Source organism: Argentina anserina, chromosome 2, assembly GCF_933775445.1.
Source record: "Argentina anserina chromosome 2, drPotAnse1.1, whole genome shotgun sequence".
Classification (NCBI taxonomy): Eukaryota; Viridiplantae; Streptophyta; class Magnoliopsida; order Rosales; family Rosaceae; genus Argentina; species Argentina anserina.
In genome coordinates, this window is record NC_065873.1 from 23,281,255 (window position 1) to 23,296,290 (window position 15,036).

General features: G+C 39.8%; 3 protein-coding genes across 8 annotated transcripts; 2 read left to right on the forward strand and 1 right to left on the reverse strand.

The window, feature by feature from the left end:
• Window positions 1–239: 239 nt before the first annotated feature.
• LOC126805526 (uncharacterized) lies at window positions 240–9,302 on the forward strand. Of its 3 annotated transcripts, XM_050532311.1 has the most exons (11): window positions 240–1,656; window positions 1,774–4,959; window positions 5,346–5,541; window positions 5,630–5,780; window positions 5,930–6,026; window positions 6,168–6,245; window positions 6,805–6,895; window positions 7,038–7,308; window positions 7,419–7,461; window positions 7,533–7,636; window positions 8,311–9,302. In XM_050532311.1, the coding sequence occupies exons 1-11, from the start codon at window positions 246–248 to the stop codon at window positions 8,716–8,718; spliced, it is 6,036 nt and encodes a 2,011-aa protein (XP_050388268.1). In that variant the 5' UTR covers window positions 240–245; the 3' UTR covers window positions 8,719–9,302. The 3 variants fall into 3 exon arrangements, with proteins under 3 accessions (XP_050388268.1, XP_050388266.1, XP_050388267.1); XM_050532309.1 differs by having other exon boundaries at window positions 240–4,959; XM_050532310.1 differs by having other exon boundaries at window positions 240–4,959; window positions 6,171–6,245.
• A 315-nt stretch (window positions 9,303–9,617) lies between these two features.
• On the forward strand, window positions 9,618–11,187 carry LOC126783573 (NAD(P)H-quinone oxidoreductase subunit M, chloroplastic). Of its 2 annotated transcripts, XM_050509065.1 has the most exons (4): window positions 9,618–10,150; window positions 10,633–10,667; window positions 10,710–10,932; window positions 11,127–11,187. In XM_050509065.1, the coding sequence occupies exons 1-3, from the start codon at window positions 9,698–9,700 to the stop codon at window positions 10,810–10,812; spliced, it is 591 nt and encodes a 196-aa protein (XP_050365022.1). In that variant the 5' UTR covers window positions 9,618–9,697; the 3' UTR covers window positions 10,813–10,932; window positions 11,127–11,187. The 2 variants fall into 2 exon arrangements, with proteins under 2 accessions (XP_050365022.1, XP_050365021.1); XM_050509064.1 differs by having other exon boundaries at window positions 10,633–10,932.
• LOC126783572 (uncharacterized) lies at window positions 11,040–14,619 on the reverse strand. 3 transcript variants are annotated; one of them, XM_050509062.1, is made up of 7 exons: window positions 14,452–14,619; window positions 13,533–14,090; window positions 13,234–13,383; window positions 12,911–13,084; window positions 12,538–12,754; window positions 11,749–11,831; window positions 11,040–11,395 (listed from the first exon to the last, which is right to left on the reverse strand). In XM_050509062.1, exons 2-7 carry the CDS (start codon window positions 14,085–14,087, stop codon window positions 11,267–11,269), a joined length of 1,308 nt encoding a protein of 435 aa, XP_050365019.1. In that variant the 5' UTR covers window positions 14,088–14,090; window positions 14,452–14,619; the 3' UTR covers window positions 11,040–11,266. The 3 variants fall into 3 exon arrangements, with proteins under 3 accessions (XP_050365019.1, XP_050365018.1, XP_050365020.1); XM_050509061.1 differs by having other exon boundaries at window positions 12,538–12,757; XM_050509063.1 differs by lacking the exons at window positions 11,040–11,395; window positions 11,749–11,831 and adding an exon at window positions 11,924–12,342 and having other exon boundaries at window positions 12,538–12,757.
• Between the last annotated feature and the right edge of the window lie 417 nt (window positions 14,620–15,036).

Genomic DNA, 15,036 nt, shown 5'->3' on the forward strand with positions numbered 1-15,036 from the left:
CCATATTTGAACATGAAAAATTGACGGTCAAATCTGTACAAATTAATTACTTTTTACCCCACATAGAACGGCATGTCGTCTGTCTTCGAAAAACACTGTATCAAACAAACTAGGGTCTCTCTCGCGATCTCAATCTCCCTGTGAAAACTGAAACTGCCGGCCGTAAAATAAAAACCAAAACTTTGCAAGCTTCGCCCAAAACCCAGAGAGATTCCAAGCTGACCGGAGAAAGAGCCCAATCGGATATGGACCTCCATCAGTACCTTCACCACCACCCAAGGTACGCTCCTTCCTCCTCTTCTTCCGACCCTCCTCCTAATTTCCCAAACTACCCTCACCGCACCACCAACTACCACCACCGCCGCCACTCCCCTTCTTCTCCGTCGCATCCCCAAAGAACCTTCTCCCCCCGCCCCATCGATTCCGATCATTCCCGAGCCTTCTCCCCCCACCGCCCTCCGCCTCCCGATTCCGACCGGCCGCGCTACCGCCTCTACCTCGAGGACTACCGCGACCGGTCCAGGAACTACTCCCCCCGGCCGCGCGATTACGACTGCGAATTGCATAAACCCTACCGCCGCGACCCCGACGGTGGCGGCGCTAGGTTCAGATCGGAGTACGAGGAGCGGGACCGCCGAGCTGACGACAGCGGCGGCGCTAGGTTTAAACCGGAGTACGAAGAGCAACACTGCCGTGTCGTCCGTCGCTCGAGCAACCGCGACACGGCGGCGATTGGTGAAGTGGAGTACATGAATTCGGGTTGCTACGATGAGAGCGCGTATGAGGAGCTGTTGAGGAGTGGGAGGAGGTATAAGAGGTATGAGATTCAAAGGTGGGGCCTTGAGAGGCCTCAATCGGAGGAGGTGGAGGTGGAGGTGGAGGAGGGTTTGTATGATCCTTTCGAATTGGATGAACAGGATGAAGCCGAAAATCGGATTGTTTCGGAGAGTAGGGAGAGGGAGTATTATGGTTTAGAATCAGGGAGAAGAACTAGTAGTGATAGTAGATGGAAGCAGCAGGTGCATAAGAAGAGTGTTTTGCTTAGGCTTCAGACGCCCAAGCCCCGGGAGAGGAATTACTCGGGTTATTATGATGCTTCCGGCTCCGGTGGGGCATTCAGAGGGAAGGAGGTGTTTGAGTATGAGTATTTAGGCCATGGGAGGAAGGAAGGAGTTGAAGAAGTTGGTGGAGGAGTGGATGGGAGAGGTGGGAGTAGTCCTCTGGACCTGGACGTTTCATTTAAGTCGAATTCGCTGGTGGCTAAGACGACGGTTAGAACTAGGGAGGAGGAGAGGAGAGATTCAGGTTCCGGTTCGGATATGGATTGTTCAGAGTCGCCGCCTGCTAAGCGCAGTGAGGATGTCGTAAATGTGGATGCTTTGGGGCTTGTTTTGAGTAAGACGTCCAGTCCTGCAAAGGATGGAGTAGTTACTAGTTCTGACATGAACTCGCAGCCTTGTTCTGTTGTGACTGATGATGCGTTTGTAACGAGTGAAGTGGAAGTAGCAGAAGCGAAGGGCAAGGGTTTAGATAAAGATGGCAAGGATGTTGGTTCCAGTGAGCAGAAGTCTTTTCCCAACACTCCTAAGAAGACCAAAGTAGTGAAGAAAACAGTGATCAAGAAGATAGTGAAAAAGGTGACAAACCCGTCAAAAGGTAAGATTGATGAACCCGGGACGAGTTTTGTTCATAGTCCATCTGCCAGCACTGACAAAGGTGAAATGTCTTCCATTTCTAATCCTTGCGCTAATGACCTGTGTGTGATGCCTGTAGATAAGAAAGTAGAAGCTACTTTGCCGAATGTTGTATCAGATGAAGAAGGCATTGTGATAAACTCTTGTAGTGAGAATATTGGGAACGACTCAACCTCAAATTTGGGTTATTCGAGTCCTGAAGAGATTAATACTGATCAGAATAACGCTCTGAGTGTAGATACCCCAGTCAAGGGCTTGGTTACCGTTTCAAATTCTAACAGCAACGCAACTGATTCAATTAGGGTAGCTACTTGTTCTGAAGCTGGTGTTGTGGATGTCAGCACATCAATTTGTCAGAGCGGAGACATTTTAGCGGTCAATGAAGTTGTACTAAAAGAATCATCACAACCCACGTTGGCTGTAGAAAGCAATTCCAGCTCTGATATCATAAATTCAGATAAGATTGATGAACTTATGAATGCCAGCAAAACAATCTGTCAGAGTGGAGATGTTTTAGCGGTTCATGAAGTTGTACCAAAAGAATCATCACAAGCCATGTTGGCTGTAGAAAGCAATTCCAGCTCTGGTTTCTTGAATTCAGATAATCTGCATGGACTCACGAATGAAAAGGGTTCCGAACATGGTGCTGAAACTACCTCAGAGAAACTGTCACATCGGGATATCATTGTTCCTGATGTTGGCACTTTGGATGTGGTAAGCAAACAACCTTGTAGAAATCAGCTCCATACATCACTTCAAAATGGTGGTGTATTAGAAGAACATCCTGAGGCTACATCTTCAGCAGAAAATAATTTGTCTGCTGTTTTGTCGAGTTCAGAGGAGACTAAAGCTGTCCGCTCCAAGATTGGTAGACGTACCAGGTGGGATTCTGATGTGGTTTATATTAAGAAAGATAAGAGTGTTACAGTTTCCATTGGTGGGAATGCCAATTTTACTGGCAAAGACCCATCCCCTGAATGTGCATCTAGATCTTTTATAAATTGTGCCACAGAAAGACTTGCAAATATTCCAGTGTCAGTTGGAGAGACTAAGAGTGCAACACCTATGATTCAAAATAAGAGAAAAATTAAGTCGCAGTTGGACTCTTCAAGGATATCCTATACTTGTGCAGATCCTGTAAATATTTCTGTCCGTGAAAGACCCTTGGATACTACAGCAAGTTCATTCCTGAAGGATCCTAGTCATGCAGAAGTTTCTGGTGTTCAAATGACAGATGTGGGATCACAGCCTGGTAATGATGGGGTCAGTATTTTAAATGGAAAATGTTCAGTAAATGGGTTTTGTGATACTAACTTTTCAGGTAGAATTGATGTCGAGTATGATACCAATGAGACTTCACCCGAGTCAAAGAGGAGAAAAGTATCAGGCTCTCAATTGGCTTTGACGTCAGTTCAAACCAATGGAGGACCTGCAAATAAATCTACATCTTGTACGCACACATCTTTAACTCATAATGATGTTTCAACAGATCAAGCAGACAAAGGTGCTTCTTCTTGCATAGGTTCTCAGTGTGCTACTTCTAATATTATTCCTTCTCCCATGGAAATCAATGAATATCTTGAGGATATAATGGCTGCAGTATCATCTGAAACTGTAGCTATAGCTAGGGACTCCTCTACTACTGATGATATGAAGTTTGAGCGGCAAGGTGTTGATTCTTTTACATTTTCTGAAGTGTCAGGTAATCAACATATGGAAGTTCCATGCCCTTCACAATTGAAAATTGATGAGAAAGAGGATGGTACTGAAATTATGGTTTTAAATAATCATCACCTTGATATAGATGGTTGTCATGAAAAAGATATTGATGTTTCTGCAACAAATGATCACATTATGGTCCAAGGTGAGGCTCCATGTACATCTCATTCAGATGTCCAGCGTGCAAATTTAAGTGATAATTCTTTCGGTAGAAATATGGAATCAAATGGCCTCAGTATCAAGGATAAATTGCCTTTTGTGCCAAGTGGTCTGTTGTCAGTTGGTAATGGCAATGAAGTAACGACTACCAACTCGAGTGATGAAGGCATGAAGTCTGTGCCTGATATGCTGTCGGAAACAGGTACTCCAGAGACTCCCACTAGTATCACTGACGTGCATCTGCTGATTTGTAATCCTTCAGTTATGAAAAGTTTTGACGAAAAAGTTTGTGGGAATGACAAGAAATTAGAGGCGAAGTCTGACGTTGCATCTACTGGGAATTTATTCGCAGAGACCAAAACTAATTTAACATTAGTTCATGGGACTGAAGGTCACCAATCAGTCACAGGAAAGATTGTACCTTTCAAATTGCAGGATTCCAAAAAGACATCTCATGGTCCGCATCTCATAAGCGCTGAATCTGCATTGAAGAACCAGCTAGGTCAGGCTACCCATAAGAATGTTCCAGGTCGTCCATATCCCGCCTTCACTACCTCACAGAAGGCTACCTCTTCAACGCATATATCAAAGCCTCGGACTTGGCATCGAAATGCTAATGCATCTGCAATTCCTCTTCATGCAAGTACTGTTCCACCTCAAAGGCAGTTGTCACAAAGAAATGGAAAGCTTGAAAGTAATTCTTATGTTCGTAAAGGTAACACCCTTGTTAGAAAACCTGCTTTAGTTGCTGCTGTACCACAAAGCTCTCAAGATCTCAATTCATCCGTTTATCAGTTGAATATGTCAGCTACAGATGCATTGAAGAAGAATGCAGGATTTGACACGAGAACAGGTGGGATAATTGCCCCTTCAGATAGGCCCACAGCCCCACTACCCAGTGGAGTCAAAATGTCTACATCTGCTGCCATCTCTTTGGAGATTCCATCCTCATTAGCTGAACCTCCTCTAACTGATTTCCTTGAAACTAAATCAGATCCTATGAATTGTTCAGGGATGAAAGATGTAGAAGGATCAGTGGACTTGCCGGCAACTTCTGATACCCAGGAATTCCATAGTGGCCCAGTCAACAATCTACATGATGGGAATTTGACTTCTTCAAATGTGAAGAAGGTTATATATGTAAAACGAAAATTAAACCAGTTGGTTGCATCTTCAAATCCTTTAGACCTTTCTGTCCACAATGCTGATAAGAACCAACCCTCAGATGGTTACTACAAGAGGCGCAAACATCAGTTAATTAGGTCTTCTTTGGATAGTAATGGCAAAGGGACGGTTCTCCTGCCCACTGACAATCTAAATTCAGGGGTGCAAAAGGCTCGTAAGGTTATACCTAGTAGAACATTTAACAAGAAGCGATCACTTAAGGGTATGCTATTTGAACTTGTCCTATACCTGTTGGTTAGCAATATATATATTTTCTATATAGATGAAGATGCAATACAAAAAAGTTCTGAAAGGCCTTTGTTGCCTCTGGGAAAAAGTTGATTGGATCAATTCCAGTTGTTTGATTACTCCTAAATGAAGCATCATAATGTTTCTCTATCTGCAACTTCTCTAACTTAATTTTGTTCTTGGAGAGCATCATGTTCTTTTCATATTTCAAGGTTTAGGATGGTGAAATTTTACAAGTTTACAGTCTCTTATGGGCCACTATGTGCCGGAATGTGTTATTGTATTTCGGAGTCTGTAATTGCTGATGTACTGGTATCTGTCTTTCTTTGGTATGATATAGTTAAGTTTATCTATTTGCAGCTGTTGCAAGGACAAGTATAAAAAGCTCTTTGGTCTGGACACCAAGTGGTACACAGTCATCAATTAAGAATGGTAGCTCATATGACCATCGGAAGATTTTGCCTCACCTGTTTCCGTGGAAAAGAGCAACATACTGGAGAACTGTCATGCAAACACAGGCTTCCAATTTCAATTATAGTTCCTCAACAACAATCAGGTATCTGATTTTCTCGCTTCTGGATTTATATTTAACGAGTCAGTTTTGGTTGTTGCCTAAACAAATCAATGTTGATCTAATCTTTCAGTAAAAAGTTGCTGCTCTCAAGGATGAGGGATACCGTATACACTAGGTCAACCCATGGCTTTTCACTTAGAAAGTACAAGGTATTAAGTGTTGGTGGATCTAGTTTAAAATGGTCAAAATCCATTGAAAGTCGCTCAAAGAAAGTAAATGAGGTTAGTTGGCTTTAGTATGCTGCAGCACGTCATATTTTTCCATGGAAATCATTCATTGTATACGAACTATGAAGTTATGGTTTCAAGTCAAGAGTACCCATTTCTTTGTCCATCTTATTATTATTATTTTTTCAATACAATTTGTCCAGGAAGCTACACGGGCTGTTGCTGAAGTAGAGAAGAAGAAAAGGGAACACAATGATTCAACCTGCACTAGTTCTGGTTTAAAAATCAGAAATTCGCCAGGTAAGTCATTCATAGTACTGTTTAGAACATATAGATCCATATCATAGTTTTGGTGTCTTCAATGCCCTGCATAAAGTGCACCTTGTATGTGTGGTGTCACTTATGATTTTTTGCTTGACTATTAAGTAATTGCTTGTGCAGCAGGAAAACGAATATTTCGCATTGGCTCTGTTCATTACAAAATGGATCCTTCTAGGCGGACACTTGAGAGGATTTCAGGTGGTCTTCTCTTTTTAATTATTTTTCATATTGATGTATTCTTGTCACTGAGCTCTAGTGATTATTTCAATAACATATTTTTAACATAGAAGCAGATGGGTCAGTCATTGTTTCAAAATGTACCACTGAGTTTTTCACAATTTCTGATCATGTTCTTAAGCTAAGAGGAGTATTTTTCTACTTGTTGGAATTGTCTGTCTCCATGTCTGGTTGTTTTAGAGAAACATGTTCAATGTGACTGATGGGTCAGGTACAGTTTTAAAATGTACCACTGCTCTCTCATTGATTCTTATGTATATGGTTGTTTTTAGAAGAAACATGTCCGTTGTGGTTGATAACCTTTAAGTGAATGTACCAACATACAAATCTCTTTTGAGGTTCCCCTGCTTTGGTGTATTCTGATGTATTGTGTTTAAAACTTGGTAAAGTACATGTACCAACATACAAATCTCTCTTGAGCTTCCTCTGGTTTGCCGCATTATGATATATTATGTTTAAAACTTGGTAATATATATGTAAATAAGCTCAGTGAATGTAATTTTCTCATCTTGTTTTGTAGATGATGATTCCTCGAACTCTGCAGTGCTGAATTCAGAAAATGATGTCAAGAGATCTTATGTTCCAAGGAGATTGGTGATTGGGAATGACGAGTAAGATGTTCTACTTTATGCCTTAAAAATAGATTGGATACAGAACCACATACGAATGTTGTCTATTGAGAGTGACAAAATAACACTTTATTTCTCAAATTTTGTACTTGTTAGATATATAAATGCATTCTTATATGGGCAGATATGTGCGCATTGGAAATGGTAATAAGCTCATCAGAGATCCAAAGAAACGAACTCGCATATTGGCAAGTGAAAGAGTTAGATGGAGTTTGCACACTGCCAGACAGCGTTTAGCTAAAAAAAGGAAATATTGCCAGTTTTTCACACGTTTTGGGAAGTGTAACAAGGATGATGGAAAATGTCCCTATATACATGACTCATCCAAAATTGCAGTCTGCACAAAGTATCTGAATGGTTTATGTTCCAATCCCACCTGCAAATTGACCCACAAGGTTTACCATATGATGGAACTTCACGTGATCTACAACAGAACTTTGTACTCCTTTGTGACGTTATTTCCTTTTTTTATCTTTTCCTTTATTAAACTTATTTTGTCATGCAGGTCATTCCAGAAAGAATGCCAGACTGTTCTTTCTTTCTGCAAGGTGCTTTCTGCTAGTATATTTCTAATTCAAGGTAGAAGTGAATGCATAGAACTCTGACACGTTTCCTGCAGGTTTATGCACCAATAAAAAATGTTCTTACAGACATGTAAATGTGAACCCGAAAGCATCTATTTGTGAAGGATTTCTTAAAGGTTATTGTGCTGACGGAGATGAGGTACTGTTTTCTGTTCTAAAAATCTTTCTCCCGGCCATTGTTTTTTTGTAAAATATGATTTTTACTTCATTCATTTTGTATGTTTTGCTACATTGAGGCCTTTATGTTATTTACACACATGCATATGGATATACATTCATTGACTTATCATATTTGAGGAGGGCTGACCTTCCTGGTATCTGCTATCTAGGGCGGGCTGGTTAGGGTGAAATTAGATGCTTGGGTGTATGGGAAGATAATGGGTGGTTGACAGATGAAAAAATGAGAGAAATTCTATTGGGTTTGGGTTGTAGCAGAAGTATTGGACGTAGTATCTGATAATCGTATTCTTTGGTGAATGGGAATGTCCTAGAGTTTTTTTTATTTAATTTATTAAATTCTATGCATTATATAGATAAGAAGATTACAGTCTTACACCACGGATAAGGACTTAAAAAAAAAATTTAGCCCTTGACCACTATCTAGGAAAACTCTCATCAATTTAATAGGGAATTTTGATGACATATTAGGGTGCATAGAGTGCAGATTTTAATTTTCGTTGTTTTATTTTTCTATTTTGATGCACATTTTAGATCTCTGTTGAACTTGATAACTTCCCGTCTTTTAACAAACAAACATACACGATACACTAATGTTGGAGCAAGTAAATTCGAATGTATATATCTTCCTCACAGTGTCGGAAGAAGCACAGCTATGTCTGCCCGACTTTTGAAGAAACAGGAACGTGTCCTCAAGGGCTCAACTGCAAACTTCACCACCCTAAAAAGCGAACGAAGGGAAAGATAAAGAAACGATCAATAGAACATAAAAGTGGTTGGGGACGTTACTTTGTTTCCAAGGATGTCGCTCTTTCTGAGCCTGTAACTGTGTCTGCAAAGCACTGTGCACACAATGGTGACGACATATTTGGTAATGATTTCATTAGCATCAATGGTAGTGATGAGGAGGCTGGAGAAAGTAACATTCCACCTGAGCAAACAACATTTTACGACAGTAATCCTTCTGAATTAGACTTAGATGATCTTGATGAGCTAGTTAAACCGGTACTTTTGTTGGATAAGATGAAGACGAACAACTTCTGAAGTGGCAGCCAAAGAGATACATGATTTATACCATGTAATGTAGTTGACTACTTGCCGACAGTATGATTGGGTAAATTGATTTGCGAGAGTATAGGCTCCCCTTTTTCTTTGATAAGGTGGAGGTCTTTAGGCCAAGGGAAGATCCTAAACAGGAACTGGTATGAGCTTGTGTACCAGCTGAAGCAGGGCTACAGAGATATGGAACCCAAGGTGCCTGCGCATAATTGTGGTGCAAAAGAAAGCACCAACAAGGAGACTGGGGTAAAAGGTTTTTTTGGTTGTCAAGCTGAGTATAGCCAGACTTGCGGATTCTGGGAGGGTCAGAAGAGATGTTTATGGAAGACCTTGCGGCCAATATTCACTCCAATGTTCCCATCTGAGAGAGTTAGCAGCAGATTCTGCTTAGCGGGCACCAAGTCAAGTGCACGCTGCACTAACCAGAGTTCATTCTTTTTCTAGGATTAGAGGTTTCTTTCTTTTTGTTTGTTTTTCTATACTCTTGATTGTTGTCCATGTACATTTGATATACAAGATAAATTGAATTGAATGGTAAAGCATTAAATCTTTGAGTAAGAAACAGAATGTTGTGTCAACTTTTTCCCTTGAGCTTTCCCTCTGAGCTTGTGTTTTTCTTTGAACTCTGATGGCATGTGGACTGTATTATCAGATTGAAACAAGAATATATTTACCTTGAGGGCATGAAATTTTTGTAAATATGTAACACTAAGAAAAATAAAAGAGTAGTTAAAAACAAAGGGCTCCTTCTGTGTTCAATAGGGGAAGAGGAGGAAATGAGAACTCACCACACGTCTGCCAGTACACTACAAGAAAGCTTATCCTCATACATATGTGGACCAATTTCTATTGGCCTTCCAAAAATTTCCAAAAACTTTGGTACCAAAGAGCAATATTACTCACTGAACTGCATAAAAAGAATGAGAAGTTTGCCCCCTAAAATAAAGTGCTTCTACATTTAGCCATGGCAGCAATTTCTTCTTATATGGCTTGTGCAAAGTTCTCTATGTTGGGTTATGCTGGTAGAGGAAAACAACTGAGAAGCAGAAGTAACTTCTTCGCTAAATCTCAGCAGCAACCTGGTGAAGTCCAAGAACCACAAGAACTAAATGTACAAGAACCACAAGTACAGAGAGATAAAGGAGAGCCAAAAGGAACAGTGCCAAGGCCAGTAGAGGCTCAAGTGAATGTGAAGAGTAAGAACATGGGGAGAGAATATGGTGGAGATTGGCTTAGCTGTGCCACAAGGCACGTGAGGATTTATGCAGCTTATATAGACCCAGAAACCTGTGCTTTTGATCAGACACAGATGGATAAGCTCACCATTATTCTTGATCCAACCAATGAGTTTGTGTGGACTCCAGAGACTACAAACAAGGTCTACTCCTACTTTCAAGAGCTTGTGGATCACTATGAGGTAAACTTGTTTATGATCATACAATCTTTCCGTTCCTTGTGATGTATGTTAGTGTTCCTATTTAAGTCACATGCACAATGGTATGGATGTTTTTGCTCAGTATTCATATTAGATGATAATTAGACTTAAAACATTCCGTAGTTAGGGATAGTGCAACAATGTGTTGTATGTCAAATTAATGCTTCTCTACCACCAAAGTATAAAAAGAGGGATCATCTTGCAGCTTGCAGATCAATAATTAAGTGAAAGTGAGGATTAGGTTCTAAACTAGGATGCAGCCAGAATTTAAGAATTATATACCTCCTAAATTTTCTCCTTCTAAAGTGGAGAAACCATGGGGCTCCGATTTAAATATGATATCCTTTTGGCCTTGCCTTCTGATCTGGTATAACACTAGTTTGTAGAATACATACTTCTTTCAAATTTTCAGTAGTTGAGGTGTTGTTGCTCACTGAGACATCTACGCTTGGTGTGAAATTCAGGGTGCAGATTTGACAGAATATACTCTGCGTCTGATTGGTTCAGACATAGAGCACTACATAAGAAAGCTTCTCTATGATGGAGAAATCAAATACAACATGGATGCCAGAGTCCTTAACTTCAGCATGGGTAAGCCTCGCGTTATGTTCAACAACAACGAGTTTCAACCTTCGGATGCATGATGGAAAAACTCAGAGTTGCCAAACACTACGGCTGGAGAAGAAGACGAACGCATTGGGGTTTCTATGAAATGAAGAGCGAAAGATTAATGTTATTCTTCCATATGTTCTTACCCATCAAAGGTTAATATCTGATTATGTCGAGAGAACGTACATCTCATTTTGTTTTTCTAGAAGTTAACTACTCTGAAATGAAAGTGAGAAAAGATTATCAAGAAATCTGATTGACTGATGGGATTAAAGACTGATTAAGCAAATGACAACACAATTATTCCACCTCTTTGTTCTAACCGGCTATTACAACTACTCCAGAACAGAACCACTATTGACTGCATTGACGGATAAAGAGCTACATCGTGCATCAAGTGTGCCAAACCACAGACTACTTTCAATGCGCGATACATAAAATGTGCATGACACAGCCTAATTACAACAGGTGCACTCAAGATTTGCTCCGTCACATTTCAGACTTAACACGAGGACTCCCATCTGTAGCTGGGGTGACCCTATCTTCCTCAGGCTGCGGCAATGCCTTCAAACATCTTTTGTTCTTCCAAGGAATAAAGCTTCCTTCCTTAGACTTGTTCTGACCAAATTTTAAAACAATTATGGAATCAGAAGGTGCTATAAGCTATAATACATCAGTAAGCTTCAATTTGGTAATAGTGTAATACTAATGATTTGTACATGCAGAAACCCAGCTTGTATGCAAAGTAGCACACATATAATTATGCATCTCTAATAGGCAACAGTTAAATCAACCAAAAAACAATGTAGCCAGTATATAACCAAATTGAACCTTAACTGCAAGTGCCGAGTTACACCAATCATTTTATTAATGGCTGGTAAGTTCTACAAAAGACAAGCTAACAAGATATACCAATCACAGGAAACCGAAAAATGTGAAAAAGAAAAATAAACAGATTGAGAAAGACTTACTTTCTCCCAGTAGAACAACCCCCGCAGGAGACTTAATGTCCTAGGGTGATCACCGTTAGCTGCATTAATCTTTGCTGCCAGATCTGCAAGATTAGAAAACATATTGGCAAATTAAAACCAAAGAAATTTAAATAAATATATCAAAGATGCAAGATCGGTTATAAAATAAGTACATAATTTGTAAAATGTAAAGTAACCTTGAGGTACAACTAGCTAGCCAGTATAATTAAAAGCATCAGTTTCACTCGGACCACTCCGGAGGACTGAAAGGAGCCACCTCCCAAGTCAGCAGTCCCCGTAAAATGAGAATACAAGGAACCAGAGATTTGCACGCAAGCAATGACATTATACAGAACACAAGGCCTTACACAAATAAATCAACGAATCAACCTTACACATTTTTAAATTCTTATACATTATATTTTGTACCTAAGCTGGGCTAGGCGTTGGAAGGACGAAAAGTTAAGTGATGAAATGGATGAGAGGATTGACCCATAATGATAACTCCAGTCTGGACCAAGTCCAATAGATATCACCATTCCCAAAGTTCGTGCCTTAGCAACACCTTAAAAGGTTGAATTCAAAGGCATATAACTGAATTCAAGTTTCATATAATTTGTAATTGCATTAGTTTAAGAAGCATGGGATAAGTTAAAATCTATGATTTAAACAGAAGGATAAAGACAGGAAGCAAACATTCTAAATATAACCTACTAAGATGGGAGCAATTTAAGATAAACTTAATCTTGAACATATACCAGGAATAAAGAGCATTTAAAGAAATCTAACCTTTGTGCACATGTAAATATGATTTTCCATACTCTCTTGGGGTTTGACACGATTCCATTCCATTAGACAGATCTGTCTCATGGTGACTTGGCCCTTGGTCACACCAAGTTTCCAAGAGCTTGACATACTCTTCTTGGTTGTAAGGCCTTTTAAGATCCTTCATAAGCCCCTCCCTGAACAGGTTATGACTCTTAATTTCAGGCCAAGTGCCTTTGCCCTTCTTTTATTTGCACACACAACAGTAGACACAACAAGATATAATTAAAATCTAGAAGCCCCAAAATAATGTATGTTACGCTGCATGGATAATGCTCTGTGTCATGTGATAGCACACGGCAGAAAGTAAAGAAGATGATACAAAGAAGGTGCATACCGTATGAAAAGTATCAAGTGGATCCCTGTGCATTGCATTTGTCTCTGCATTAGTTGCTGCACCTGATGTAGTCTCCACCTCCTCATATATCTTTTCCGCACCATTGCTGGGTGTATAAACCAAGTTTTTACCAGCCACCTCAAGAAAAGTTATGAATACTTCATACTCACTTGCCTGAAAAATTTTCATAACCTTAGAATCCACATGCATAAACAGTTAAAAACACACATACGTATTCACAGATGCAAGAAATGTACTTGTAGGTGTATGATTAACTCTACATACAAAATGTAAAGCAAAGCTTAAATGGAAAAACAGTATACATGCGAGGCGCTATATTGATCTGGTTGATGACTATCATGTTCATTTCGATCTGAGCCTGCGGAAGTATCTTGGTAGTTCTTAGGGCAGCTCATGTTTTTCTTCATCACACCCTTCCCCGAAGCTCTGTTTGTTGCAGCCTTGGTCTTCACCTGTGAAATTCTCAAAGGCTCAGAGTGACGCGATGAAACTCTGACACATCTACATAGATATACATGTATTTATGGTTGCATAAAACTGTTTGTGATTGCTACCAGGAACTGGTAAAGATAAAAGAAAATTTAAAAAGGGGACCGCATACACAAGAGGAACGATATCCATCACATCGATTGCAGTCCTCTGAATCTGATGCACTCTGCATATCTTTCTCATAAATGAACCTTCTACAATTCTTGAGTGTGTAGATCATCTGATCACCAGACATCAATGCGAGGTTTAGAAATGCTTCATAGGTCTCATCCATATGACTAGATTTAACCTTCTTCCTCACAGACTTGCTAGGCCTATCTATCCTCATCCTTTTTTTCTTCAAAAACCTCCTCGAAGTTCGGTTAGTTTTCTTTTTCACCAAAGAACTTTTCAGCTTCTTTGGAGTGTTAGAAACTTCTGAGTGGGGTCTTTTCCTGCTACTCCTTCTTATCCCACGGTTCCCACCAGAATCATAACCTGGAGCTTCTACTTTCACATCCTTCATTGCCACTTCACTTGTCAGAGGGATGAGAGTGTTAGAAGCCTCTAATCGAATTCTCTTATTGGAACACTCATTCTGGTGGGCTGAATCAAAATCCAGAGGTTCCAATTTCACCTTCTCCATTACAGCTAAACTCTCTCGGTAATCCTCTTTTTCTGGTAGCATTTTCTATGAGAAACCAAAAGGGGGAGTCAGCTTGAAGTTCGAAACAAAGAAGAAGAAACCAAAATTGATACATCTAGTGAGTGACATTACAGCTACCAGTAAATTGATAAATGCACGAGACATTCATGACGAAACGATTCAAAAGGACACAGAACAATTGAGGCTTCTTCTATTCGGATTACATTCTAAATGAGAATAGAAAAGGAATGAAGTTTTCTTCAGAGTCACACACCAGTCATAACAATTCTGGCATCTCAACTCTCAAGTTCTCAACTAGAGCAAATATAAAAATACAATAGCAGGCCAACATTTGAGCTATAAACAAATCTCTAAAGCAATTTGAGGAGAACAAGGAGATTGATACCTTGAATAGATAGGAGCAGGTGAGTGAGGCGAGGAGCCAGAGCCAGCTCTCAGGTGACGGAAAGACTCGGACTTGAAGCAGCCAGAGGCAGGGGAACAACTAAAGGAACAAGGAAGAGGGTTCGTCTCTTCAGATCAAACTGATGACTCATCTCAGCTTTGCAATCAATTTAATCGTCTGAATCGTAGGTGGAGAGCATTTATCAGACTTACCTGTGTCTTATAGTACCACTTTATGACTATCCCAGAAACAATAAAAAAGCAACAACAAAAAACAAAAAAACAGCATAACTAATTTAACTACTTGTTCACATGGGTGTAAATGAGAGGTGAGAGAGTTTTAAGAATGCATCACACTCGGGATTAATCCCGGTTGGGACGGGAATTGATCGGGACAGAACGGGACAAATCTCACATTCTTATGAAGTTAAATAAAAACCTATATTTTTATTTTTTCATTAACAAATTAACATTCAATAATGAAATTTTAACAAAAAAATGCATATTATGTTCAAAATATTATAATTTACAATTATTATTTGAGTTAATATAATTTTGGAGTTATTAAGAACATAAATTAGTTTCA